This window comes from Tachyglossus aculeatus, chromosome 1 (genome assembly GCF_015852505.1).
Source record: "Tachyglossus aculeatus isolate mTacAcu1 chromosome 1, mTacAcu1.pri, whole genome shotgun sequence".
NCBI lineage: Eukaryota > Metazoa > Chordata > Mammalia > Monotremata > Tachyglossidae > Tachyglossus > Tachyglossus aculeatus.
Genome location: NC_052066.1, coordinates 138,359,153 through 138,372,417, shown reverse-complemented (window position 1 = coordinate 138,372,417; position 13,265 = coordinate 138,359,153). Strand labels below are relative to the sequence as shown.

The window sequence follows — 13,265 nt, the reverse complement described above, 5'->3', positions numbered from 1 at the left end:
AAACCAGTTTGAAAGAGCAAGTAGAGATGCAGGGAATGAGATGGAGAAAGCCAGAGAGCGCTTGTAACTTGGAAATGGAGACACGATAAAAGATGACGCCTTTCAAGGGAACCCCAATAAAATGCTGGGTGGCAGGCAGGACAAAGCGGGAACCAGATCACTTTAGGTTTTAATCAGGCGAGTGAAGAATAAGTGTTAAACCACAAGAGAAGGATCTGAGGTTTGATTTAGTGACATTAGGTTAATGCCATTCTGCTTATGGGCTTTTTCTCAGAGAAAGGAACAATTTGTGCTGATGGAAAAATCCAGCTCTCTGTTCTGCCTTTGCTGGAAAAAATAATCTCCATCAACCTGTCTGGGAGCTTTAGCAAATAGAATAATGATCATTTTGGTTTTTGTTAAGCACATACTACGTGCTAATCATCGTACCGAGCGCTAGGGTAGAATCCGGATGATCCGGGGCTTACGGGACAGGCACCTCATCCCCGTTATGCTGATGAGGAAACTGAGGCGCAGAGAATTTAAGTGACTTGCCCAGGGTCACACAGCGAACAGCGTGGCTTAGTGGGAAGAGTACGGGCTTGGGAGTCGGAGGTAGTGGGTTCTAATCCCGGCTCCGCCACTTGTCAGCTGGGTGACTTTGGGCAGGTCGCTTCACTTCTCTGGGCCTCGGTCACCTCATCCGTAAAATGGGGATTAAAACTGCGAGCCCCGCCTGGGACAGCCTGATTACCTTGTATCGACCCCAGCGCTTGGAACAGTGCTTGGCACATAGTAAGCGCTTAGCAAATGCCGTCATTATTAAGGGACGGAACCGGCATTAGAACTCAGGTCCCCTCGAGTCTCGGGCCCGGGCTCTTTCCACTAGGCCGTGTTGCTGCCTCCTTGCTTGGCGGGGGGCTAGGTGGCCAACTGGAGTGTATTCTCCTAGCCCGATGTAGAATCTATCACTATTCACTATGGAGAGCAGTGGTGTCTACTACAACAAGGTAGTTGTGTAACCGCACGTTAGGAGAGAGTGACATTACTGTAACCATTGATTCAATGGAAACAGGAGCTAGAGGAAAGGTGGTTTGGAGATCAATCAATCAATCAATCATATTTATTGAGCACTTACTGTGTGCAGAGCACTGTACTAAGCGCTTGGGAAGTACAAGATGGCAACATATAGAGACAGTCCCTACCCAACAGTGGGCTCACAGTCTAAAAGGTGGGCTCACAGGCTAAAAGATAACACATGGATAACACATCAGTGTGGTGTCCACCACTAAGAGACTGCTCTACACCCTTGATGCTCACAAATTAATGGTATTTATTGAACTCTTACTGTGTCAGGGCACTGAACTAAGTCCTTGGAGAATACAAGAGTTGGTATATGAGATCCCCTGCCCCCAAGACGCTTTGTTACTTTGTTGTGTAGATGTCATAAAGTCGTAAAAACACAATGTACTTTATGAAGACCGAAGCTGAGCAGCACTATAGGTGCACACCATGACTGAAATCGTCCTCATGGACGGAGCCATTTCTTTCTACTGCGCAAGCTTCTGTTACAGCCAGAACAGCCTCGTGATGGAGAAGCAGCGTGGCTCAGTGGAAAGAGCCCGGGCTTTGGAGTCAGAGGTCATGGGTTCAAATCCCGGCTCTGCCACTTGTCATCTGTGTGACTTTGAGCAAGTCACTTCACTTCTCTGGGCCTCAGTTCCCTCGTCTGTCAAATGGGGATGAAGACTGTGAGCCCCCCGTGGGACAACCTGATCACCTTGTAACCTCCCCAGCGCTTAGAACGGTGCTCGGCACATAGTAAGCGCTTAATAAATGCCAATCACTACCAGTGATTGACTGAATTATGTATACATCGCTGGAAAATTACTTCTGGGGAAAGTACTGGGCATGAAAGAATGAATGAATTTCCTCAGATGTATTTGTCTCCCCCTCTATACAGTACGCTTATTATGAGCAGGGAACATGTCTGCTAATTCTGTTGTATTATTATTATTATCATCAATCGTATTTATTGAGCGCTTACTATGTGCAGAGCACTGTACTAAGCGCTTGGGAAGTACAAATTGGCAACATATAGAGACAGTCCCTACCCAACAGTGGGCTCACAGTCTAATTATAATTAGATTATAATCTCCAGTGGCTACCAATCAATCTGCGCATCAGGCAGAAACTCCTCGCTCTCGGCTTCAAGGCTGACCTTGAATAATAATAATAATAATAATAGTAATTATTATTATTATTATTATTACATGAGAAGAATATTTCCCATTTAAGCCATTGTATTCTACCCAAATCGTGTCGTGACAGCCCTGTGTTATAACAGAAATGTCTGTCTCTGCTTTTGCAAGATGGGGGCAGAGGGGTGGTTAGGGTGGTGGAAGAGCCCTTTTGGAGATTGGAAATTGGGCTGTGAGCTACAGAGGCCATTAGCTTAAGCCTGGTTTGAGGGGAGAATGCAGAAGGAAACACACATTCTTGGCACATTTATTCTCAGGAACTTCAGGAGGAATGCTCAGCCAATAAATCAATCAGTGGTATTTATTGAGCGATTGCTGCATACAGAGCACTGTACTAAGCACTTGGGAAAATACAGTGCAGCAGAGTTGGTGGGTGTGATCCTTGCCCACAAGGAACCTTAACTCAAAACGGAGCCTAATCTCAAATTGCCGCATTACAACTGTAGTTCGAAGCGTGCAAGTGGAAAAGAAAGAGGTTTGAAACTAGAATTTTCATTGAAAAAAAAATAGCCTCAACTGTTTACTGAACTTTCTACGAATCATTTGTTTCATTTCAGGGCATAGACTTTGTAGAGATTCGGATGACTGCAACGCTGTAGAGTTACCAAGTCCCAGAAAATATACCAAGTTGTCAGTTTGGGGTTTTTTTTAATCCTTTGGATCAATTAATTTTCTTCTGAAGGTCAGAGTCAGGAAGCTCAGAATCCCTTTTCCATCGCCTTAATGCTGGGTGTTTGTTTTTGTTCAATTTATATAAAGAAGGCATTTTATGGTTCGACTATGTTTCCTTTCCCAGGAAGGAACGTGTCTGAAAAAGCTCTCCACATGGCTCCCACTAATGGATACTGTCAACTGTGGTAAGTCTAGAAAATAGAGAAAGTTTTCTTCATACTCGGTTGCTAAGGTCAGGAGTTAAGACAGTGGTCTGCACTCAGCAAGCACTCAGTCACTACCAGTGATTGAGTTATGTATACATCGCTGGAAAATTATTTCTGGAGAAAGTATTGGGCATGAAAGAATGAATGAATTTCCTCGGATGTATTTGTCTCCCCCTCTATACAGTACGCTTATTATGGGCAGGGAACATGTCTGCTAATTCTGCTATATTGTACTCTCGAGCGGTTAGTACAGTGCTCTGCACATAGAATGTGCCCAATAAATACCACTGACTGATGTATATTGAGTTGGATTTTTTAAGTTCCTTTTTAAAAAAATGATATGTAAGTGCTCACTATGTGTCAGTAGTAATAATAATAATAATGATGGCATTTATTAAGCGCTTACTAGGTGCCAAGCACTGTTCTAAGCACTGGGGAGGTTACAAGGTGATCAGGTTGTCCCACGGGGGGCTCACAGTCTTCATCCCCATTTTGCAGATGAGGTAACTGAGGCACAGAGAAGTTAAGTGACTTGCCCAAAGTCACACAGCTGACAAGTGGCGGAGCTGGGATTTGAACCCATGACCTCTGACTCCAAAGCCTGGGCTCTTTCTACTGAGCCACGCTGCTTCTGTCTAAGCACTGTCTAAGTGCTGAGGTGGATTCGCGTAGACTAGTCCGACACAGCCCCTGTTCCACATGGTTCACAGTTTAAGTATTGAATCCCCGTTGTACAGTTGAGGAAACTGAGGCACAGAGAAGAGAAGTGACTTGCCCAGGTTCACACAGCAGACAAGTGGCAGAGCCAGGATTAGACCCGGATCCTCTGACTTATAGGGCCGTGTTTTTTCCACGAAACCATACGGCTCCCCTAAGGGCAATTTTAGACGATTTCCTAATAATGGCAATTTCCTAATAGTTCCTTGCCCATTCAATCGTATTTATTGAGCGCTTACTGTGTGCAGAGCACTGTACTAAGCGCTTGGAAAGTACAATTCGCCTTAGAGCAGTTTAGCTTTGTATTCAGTAGGAGACAGATGCAGAATGGTTTCCACTCCTTTTACACCCATCCCATGGGGTTCATTGCACGTCTGATGGTATACTTGTCAGAAGCAGCGTGGCTCGGTGGAAAGAGCCCGGGCTTTGGAGTCAGAGGTCATGGGTTCAAATCCAGGCTCCGCCACTTGTCAGCTATGTGACTTTGGGCAAGTCACTTCACTTCTCTGGGCCTCAGTTCCCTCATCTGTAAAATGGGGATGAAGACTGTGAGCCCCCCGTGGGTCAACCTGATCACCTTGTAACCTCCCCAGCACTTAGAACAGTGCTTTGCACATAGTAAGCACATAATAAATGCCATTATTATTATTATCAACATGTTCGTGACCATATGAGGATCATATGTATATATTTATGTATATGTATATATGTATATATGTTTGTGCATATTTATTACTCTATTTATTTATTTATCTTGTACATATCTATTCTATTTATTTTATTTTGTTAGTATGCTTCATTTTGTTGTCTGTCTCCCCCTTCTAGACTGTGAGCCCGCTGTTGGGTAGGGACTGTCTCTATGTGTTGCCGACTTGTACTTCCCAAGCGCTTAGTACAGTGCTCTGCACACAGTAAGCGCTCAATAAATACAATTGACTGATTGATTGATTGATTGATAAAGGACAGCAAGCTTCCTACTGAACTGCAGATCCAGCTGGGTTTCAGAAGCCAATGTGTTCCTCCGAAAATAGAATTTCCTCACTTGTTAGCGAGGTGGTGAGCTGCTACTGTCTGGACCAAGTCCTTCGTACCCCTGCAGTTTGCTCGCCGAGTCGAAGCCTGTAATAATTAATAATAATTATGGTATTCGTTAAGCGCTTACTATATGCCAAGCACCGTTCTAAGCACTGGAGTGGATACAAGTTAATCAGGTTGTCCCACGTGGGGCTCACAGTCTTAATCCCCATTTTACAGATGAGGGAACTGTGCTAAGCGCTGGGGAGGTTACAAGGTGATCAGGTTGTCCCACGGGGGGCTCGCAGTCTTAATCCCCATTTTCCAGATGAGGTCACTGAGGCCCAGAGAAGTTAAGTGACTTGCCCAGAGTCACACAGCTGACAAGCGGCGGAGCCGGGATTAGAACCCATGACCTCTGACTCCCTGTAATCAATCAGTTGTCCAATAGTAGATCCCTTGCCCCTACAACATAAGTGGAGATATTCAGTTGTCTCGGAGCACTTACCTGTGTGGAGAGTACTGTACTAAGAGCTTGGGAGAATCAATCAATCGTATTTATTGAGCGCTTACTGTGTGCAGAGCACTGTACTAAGCACTTGGGAAGTACAAGTTGGCAACATATAGAGACAGTCCCTACCCAACAGTGGGCTCACAATCTAAAATACAACATAACAATAAATGGACCGATTCCCTGCGCACGACAAGCTTACGGTCTGCAAGAAAGGATGTTCTCCGTCCCCCGTGACGTAGCCGGAGGGAGGGAAGTTGCCCGTGGACATTGCAGTTGGACCAGCAGTCGAACAAGATAACAAGATTCCCGGCAAATAGGTCGACCACTTTATGTTATGCTACCTCCTAGTCAGACTGTGAGCCCCATGTGCGACCTGATTACCTTGTGTCTTCCCCAGCGTTTAGAACAGTGCCTGGTACATTGTAAGTGTTTAACAAAGCGCAGCTTACGTTCACTGGCTAAATTTGTGCCCAGAAGTGACGTTGTCCCATTTATACAGACCCTGGAAAAAAGAGCGGCGTCGGATGGAAGAAATATGATTTTTCAGTTCAGATCCAGGAAACCTAATCCATCAGTCTGTTTTTGCCTTGAGCGGAAGAAAGTATGTTGTTTTCTAACCTGTCATCAAAGTTTCCCGTGTCTTACTCCGGTTTGTAATGTACTCTGTTCAGAAAGAGTATGTAATGCAACTAGCAGGAAGGGATTATAGTCCTAGACATCTCTGAAAGTTTAGCTTAGAAGCTTTTGTAAATAATTTAGTTCTCTGCTCACCACATTCATACAGCTTTGTTATTACCAAGTCCAGAAAACTCAGCACCCATGAAACCTAATACTAATTTCAGAGAAATAATGGTGTCCTGCTGAATTGAAGGAATGATTGTTTTTAGCCTTCTTTTCCACCCTTCTTTGTTGCTGAGAATTCTTTGGATCTACAATTTCTGGTTTGCAGATATAATGACTATATCTGAAGAACTAAAGGACTCAGAATCTCAGAAAAGTCAAGGTTGTCTTTCTTTTCCCTTTCTTCTATTTTTAGCCGCTCTCCCCACTTGTTTTCTCTCCTCTCTTCCTTCTTCCTCCTCCCTTTTTTCTCCCTTCTGTCTTTTTCCTCTCCCTTCTAGTCTTCCCCCACCCAATTCTCTTTCTGCCCACTGCTTTTAATACCACTTAAAAGTTGTCCTAATTGTTATTTTTAGTCTCTTCATCACAGGAATTTTTTTTCAAAGAATTGCCAATGCCATTTGTGTCAGGCCCATGTTATCACAGCGTGTGGGGGTGCTTTTATACATAATAATAATAATAATAGTATTTGTTAAACACTTACTAAGTGGCAAGCACTGTTCTAAGCACTGGGGTAGGTACAAGGTAATCCGGTTGTCCCAGGTGGGGTTTACGGTCTTAATCCCCAGATGAGGTAACTGAGGCACAGAGAAGTTAAGTGGCTTGCTCAAGGTCACACAGCACACAAGTGGCGGAGCCGGGATTAGAACCCACGTCCTCTGACTCCCAAGCCTGGGCTCTTTCCGCTAAGCCAAGTTGCTTCTCTATTGAGTGCTTACTATGAGCAGAGCACTGTACTAAGCGCTTGGGAACGTACAACACAGCAGAGTTGGCAGACACACTCCCTGCCCGCAGGCTTACACTCTAAAAAACGTAATGTCTTTGGAGAGCACAGTGTCTAGTAACAGAAATAAAAGTGTCGAGGTTTTTCCTTTTCCTTGTTTCTACTAAGATTTGCAAACTTTTAGAGCTAGAAAAGCTTGTCACTTGCAAAAATCCACGATGCTGACAGGACCGGCTCTTTCGGAAATGCTCACTGAGTCAGGCTGTGGCATTTGAGTGTGATAACTACCCTTCAGACCGCGAGTTCATGACAGTATGGCTCCTGTAAACGTCCGGAGTTCTTGGACTGGACCACTCTAGCATCCTGTTCGAGGTAAAGGCAAGCAGTCACACTGTTTATTTGTGAAATATCTGTCCTACATGGGCTCGCACCCTAAACGGGAGGTGGAACAGATATTGAAAGGAAAGGAAATTTGCCGCAAAGAACCATTTTGGTTTCAGATAAGGCTCTGGTTCATACCCAACGACAGCTTAAAAAACAGAGTCCAGATTTTGGCGAAATTCTTTCCCCTGTATGTGTCCTCATTAATCTTTCAAATGGATCCTGGAAAAGAGTCAAAATGAAGACATTAGTATCCAAACCTGCAGTGTTGTGGGCAGAGATTGTCTCTGTTGCTGGATTGTACTTCCCAAGCGTTTAGTCCAGTGTTCTGCACAAAGTAAGCGCTCAATAAATATGATTGAATGAATGACTATTATACTGTCCCCTAAGTGCTTAGTACAGTGTTGTGGGCAGAGATTGTCTCTATTTGTTGCTGAATTGTACTTCCCAAGTATTTAGTCCAGTGTTCTGCACAAAGTAAGTGCTCAATAAATATGATTGAATGAATGAATGAATATTATACTCTCCCCTAAGCGCTTAGTACAGTGTTGTGGGCAGAGATTCTCTCTATTTGTTGCTGGATTGTACTTCCCAAGCGTTTAGTCCAGTGTTCTGCACAAAGTAAGTGCTCAATAAATATGACTGAATGACTGAATGAATATTATACTCTCCCCTAAGCGCTTAGTACAGTGTTGTGGGCAGAGATTATCTCGGTTGCTGAATTGTACTTACCAAGCGTTTAGTCCAGTGTTCTGCACAAAGTCAGCGCTCAATAAATATGATTGAATGAATGAATATTCTACTCTCCCCTAAGTGCTTAGTACAGTGTTGTGGGCAGAGATTCTCTCTATTTGTTGCTGGATTGTACTTCCCAAGCGTTTAGTCCAGTGTTCTGCACAAAGTAAGTGCTCAATAAATATGACTGAATGACTGAATGAATATTATACTCTCCCCTAAGCGCTTAGTACAGTGTTGTGGGCAGAGATTATCTCGGTTGCTGAATTGTACTTACCAAGCGTTTAGTCCAGTGTTCTGCACAAAGTCAGCGCTCAATAAATATGATTGAATGAATGAATATTCTACTCTCCCCTAAGTGCTTAGTACAGTGTTGTGGGCAGAGATTGTCTCTATTTGTTGCTGAATTCTACTTCCCAAGCATTTAGTCCAGTGTTCTGCACAAAGTAAGTGCTCAATAAATATGATTGAATGAATGAATGAATATTATACTCTCCCCTAAGCGCTTAGTACAGTGTTGTGGGCAGAGATTGTCTCGGTTGCTGAATTGTACTTCCCAAGCGTTAGTCCAGTGTTCTGCACAAAGTCAGCGCTCAATAAATATGATTGAATGAATGAATATTCTACTCTCCCCTAAGTGCTTAGTACAGTGTTGTGGGCAGAGATTGTCTCTATTTGTTGCTGGATTGTACTTCCCAAGTGTTTAGTCCAGTGTTCTGCACAAAGTAAGTGCTCAATAAATATGATTGAATGAATGAATGAATATTATACTCTCCCCTAAGTGCTTAATACAGTGTTGGGGGCAGAGATTGTCTCTATTTGTTGCTGAATTGTACTTCCCAAGCTCTTAGTACAGTGTTCTGCACAAAGTAAGCACTCAATATATATGATTGAATGAATGATGAATGAATATTATACTCTCCCCTAAGCACTTAGTACAGTGTTGTGGGCAGAGATTGTCTCTATTTGTTGCTGAATTCTACTTCCCAAGCGCTTAGTACAGTGCTCTGCACACAGTAAGTGCTCAATAAATACGATTGAATGAATGAATGAATAATCCATAGTAAGATGAAATTTGAGGTCAGCTAGGAGGAAATTCATAATTTTATCACTTGTGAGAAGAATGAGATTGGGTTTTCAATAAACCCCAAATTTTCCAGAAACCAAGAAACCAAACAGTCAACAAAACATTCAGGAGACAAAACTACACGCTTCATGAATAACGCGATGCAGGGAACTGGAAATATCAGCCACTGGCCTGGCGGCTATTTTGCAGTATTCATCATCATCAATCGTATTTATTGAGCGCTTACTATGTGCAGAGCACTGTACTAGGCGCTTGGGAAGTACAAATTGGCAACATATAGAGACAGTCCCTACCCAACAGTGGGCTCACAGTCTAAAAGGGGGAGACAGAGAACAAAACCAAACATACTAACAAAATAAAATAAATAAATAAATAAAATAAATAGAATAGATATGTACAGTATTCGTGAATATCTGCCCTCCGTAGTCAGTAGCGAGAACCTACTCGCTAGGGACGTTTCGTCAGGGTATGAAAATCAGGCAGTGCTTGCCATCTGAATGTGGTGACACACTACAAAAGGAAACCTTTGGGCTGCGGTGGCGTAAAAATGGCAGCTCTTCTCACGTCACGCTATAATAATAATAATGATGGCATTTGTTAAGCACTTACTATGTGCAAAGCACCATTCTAAGCGCGGGGGGGATACAATGGGATCAAGTTGTCCCAAGTGGGGCTCACAGTCTTCATCCTCAGTTTGCAGATGAGGTCACTGAGGCTCAGAGAAGTGAAGTGACTTTGCCCAAGGTCCCACAGCATCAGCATCATCAATCATATTTATTGAGCGCTTACTGTGTGCAGAGCACTGTACTAAGTGCTTGGGAAGTACAAGTTGGCAACATATAGAGACAGTCCCTACCCAACAATGGGCTAACAGTCTAAAAGGAGGAGACAGAGAACAAAACCAAACATACTAACAAAATAAAATAAATAGAATAGATATGCACAAGTAAAATAAATAAATAAATAGAGTAACAAATATGTACAAACGTATATGCATATATACAGGTGCTGTGGGGAAGGGAAGGAGGTAAGATGGGGGGGATGGAGTCCCCTTCCCCTCATTTTGTTGGTGGGGCAGAACTATGCACACTCAAAAGAGACAATTTCATTGCAGAACACGGATTTCCCGCAGTGGGTTTTAAACCGCTTCATGTCTGTTCTCAAGGGGCAACTGTAATCACACTGACGCCCCTGACTGTGTCACACATCACTCACTGGGTTGGAAGCGGTCAGTCGCTTTAAGGATCGAAACCCTACAAGTGGGGGGAGATACTCATGGTGAGCTTCCCAGCTGCTCCAGAATCTTCCCAAGATTTGGCTTGGCTCACTGCTTCTCAACAGGGACGCTAAGGAAATCTGTAGGATCGAATCTGGGGAGCATAGAGCCGTCTGACCTCTTTGGCCAAATCCACTCCCAATCTCCCCCAAAACGAGGTACGCTCTCCGAGCGGGAACTCCTTAGCTGAGCGTGAGAGCTCTTGCCCTCTTTCCGCAGTCCCGCTCAGATCCACCACAGCAGACACGTGGTGGAGCCGGGATTCGAACCCATGACCTCTGACTCCAAAGCCCGTGCTCTTTCCACTGAGCCACGCTGTTTCTCTATGCTTGAGCACCGTGCCTTTCTAATATTTCCAATGCTACCTTCTATTCTATTTATTTTATTTTGTTTGTTTGGTTTTGTTCTCTGTCTCCCCCTTCTAGACTGTGAGCCCACTGTTGGGTAGGGACCGTCTCTATATGTTGCCAACTTGTACCTCCCAAGCGCTTAGTACAGTGCTCTGCACACAGTAAGTGCTCAATAAATACGATTGATTGATGGATTGATTCCAAACCACACCTTTGAACCCAAGCCGTGTTCAGTGAAGAGGACGTCTAGGCATCGTGGCAGCCAGAGCGTTATACGTGCTGCCAAACTGCTTGGGATGTTATCGGATAGGGGCAACAGAGGGAACTTCTCATCCCGGTGCCACCAATTCCCTGCTGTGTGGCCTTAAACAAATTACTTTGCTTCTCTGGGCCTCAGTTTCCTCATCTGTGAAATAGGGATTGCATCCAGGCTGATTAACTTGTATCTACCCCAGTGTGTAATTACAGCCTGGCACATAATAGGGGCTTAACAAGTACCGTTGTAAATAAATAAATGAGTACCTGTTCAGCGCCGCTTGTCTGCTGTGTGACCTTGGGCAAGTCACTTAACTTCTCTGTGCCTCAGTGACCTCATCATCATCATCATCATCAATCGTATTTATTGAGCGCTTACTGTGTGCAGAGCACTGTACTAAGCGCTTGGGAAGTACAAGTTGGAAACACATAGAGACAGTCCCTACCCAACACTGGGCTCACAGTCTAAAAGGGGGAAACAGAGAACAAAACCAAGCATATTAACAAAATAAAATCAATAGAATAGATATGTAGAAGTAAAATAAATAAATAAATTAATAGAGTAATAAATATGTACAAACATATATACACATATACAGGTGCTGTGGGTAAGGGAAGGAGGTAAGATGAGGGGATGGAGAGGGGGACGAGGGGGAGAGGAAGGAAGGGACTCAGTCTGGGAAGGCCTCCTGGAGGAGGTGAGCTCTCAGTTGGGCCTTGAAGTAGTGACCTCGTCTGTCAAATGGGGATTAATAATAAATAATAATAATAATGGTGTCTGTTAAGCGCTTACTATGTACAAAGCACTGTTCTAAGCGTTGGGGAGGTTACAAGATGATGAGGTTGTCCCACGAGGGGCTCACCGTCTTCATCTCCATTTTACAGATGAGCTAATTGAGACTCAGAGAAGTGATGTGACTCCACCAACTGTCCGCTGTGTGACTTTGGGCAAGTCACTTCACTTCTCTGGGCCTCAGTTCCCTCATCTGGAAAATGGGGATGAAGACGGTGAGCCCCACCATGGGACAACCTGATCACCTTGTAACCTCCCCAGCACTTCATCATCATCATCATCATCAATCGTATTTATTGAGCACTTACTGTGTGCAGAGCACTGTACTAAGCGCTTGGGAAGTACAAGTTGGCAACATATAGAGACAGTCCCTACCCAACAGTGGGCTCACAGTCTAGAAGGGGGAGACAGAGAACAAAACCAAACATACTAGCAAAATAAAATAAATAGAATAGATATGTACAAGTAAAATAAATAAATAAGGTAATAAATATGTACAAACATGTATACATATATACAGGTGCTGTGGGGAAGGGAAGGAGGTAAGATGGGGGGATGGAGAGGGGGACGAGGGGGAGAGGAAGGAAGGGGCTCAGTCTGGGAAGGCCTCCTAAGCACTTAGAACAGTGCTTTGCACATAGTAAGCGCTTAATAAATGCCATTATTATTATTATTATTGTAATCATTGTAGTATTTGTTAAGCACTTAATATTGTTATTAAAATGACCTACCAGCTGACACAGCTGAGAGACTATGACTCTAGGGGAAATGGACAGAGAACAGATGTGAATCCTTAGGAGATATTGCTTGGACGGGATCCGGATCTGTGGCAGGAAAAGGATGGCACCAGGAGCCAAGAAACATCACCGGCAAAGGGTTTGCTAGTGCCTCAGGGAACCATTAAAGAGGAAAGTTTTCGAGGAAGAATGGGAAATTTCAGAACACTTGCTGCTGGAAAAATGACGTGATTCATATTTGAGCCACTAGATGGCGAACGTACCTGAGCGGTGGTATAATAATAATAATAATAATAATAATAATAATAATAATAATAATAATAATAAATAAATCGTATTTATTGAGCGCTTACTGTGTGCAGAGCACTGGACTAAGCTCTTGGGAAGTACAATTTGGCAACATATAGAGACGGTCCCTACCCAACAGTGGAATAATAATAATAATAATAATGGCATTTTTTAAGTGCTTACTATGTGCAAAGCACTGTTCTAAGCGCTGGGGAGATACAAGGTGGTCAGGTTGTCCCACGTGGGGCTCACAGTCTTAATCCCCATTTTACAGATGAGGGAGCTGAGGCCCAGAGAAGTCAAGCAGCATGGTTCAGTGGAAAATGCATGGGTTTAGGAGCCAGTGGTTGTGGGTTCAAATCCCAGCTCTGCCGCTTGTCAGCTGTGTGACTTTGGGCCAGTCACTTCACTTCTGTTTGCCTCAGTTACCTCATCT

The 13,265-nt window shown here is 43.8% G+C and overlaps 1 protein-coding gene across 2 annotated transcripts in view; it reads left to right on the top strand.

Annotated features, from left to right (window-relative positions):
* The window catches only part of RMDN2 (regulator of microtubule dynamics 2), a 117,130-nt gene that overhangs the window by 62,313 nt on the left and 41,552 nt on the right, over positions 1-13,265 (top strand). For both annotated transcript variants that reach the window (XM_038752045.1, XM_038752037.1), the window contains one exon: positions 3,037-3,097. In XM_038752045.1, the coding sequence (XP_038607973.1) occupies positions 3,037-3,097 (61 nt within the window). The remainder of the gene's footprint in view (positions 1-3,036; positions 3,098-13,265) is intronic.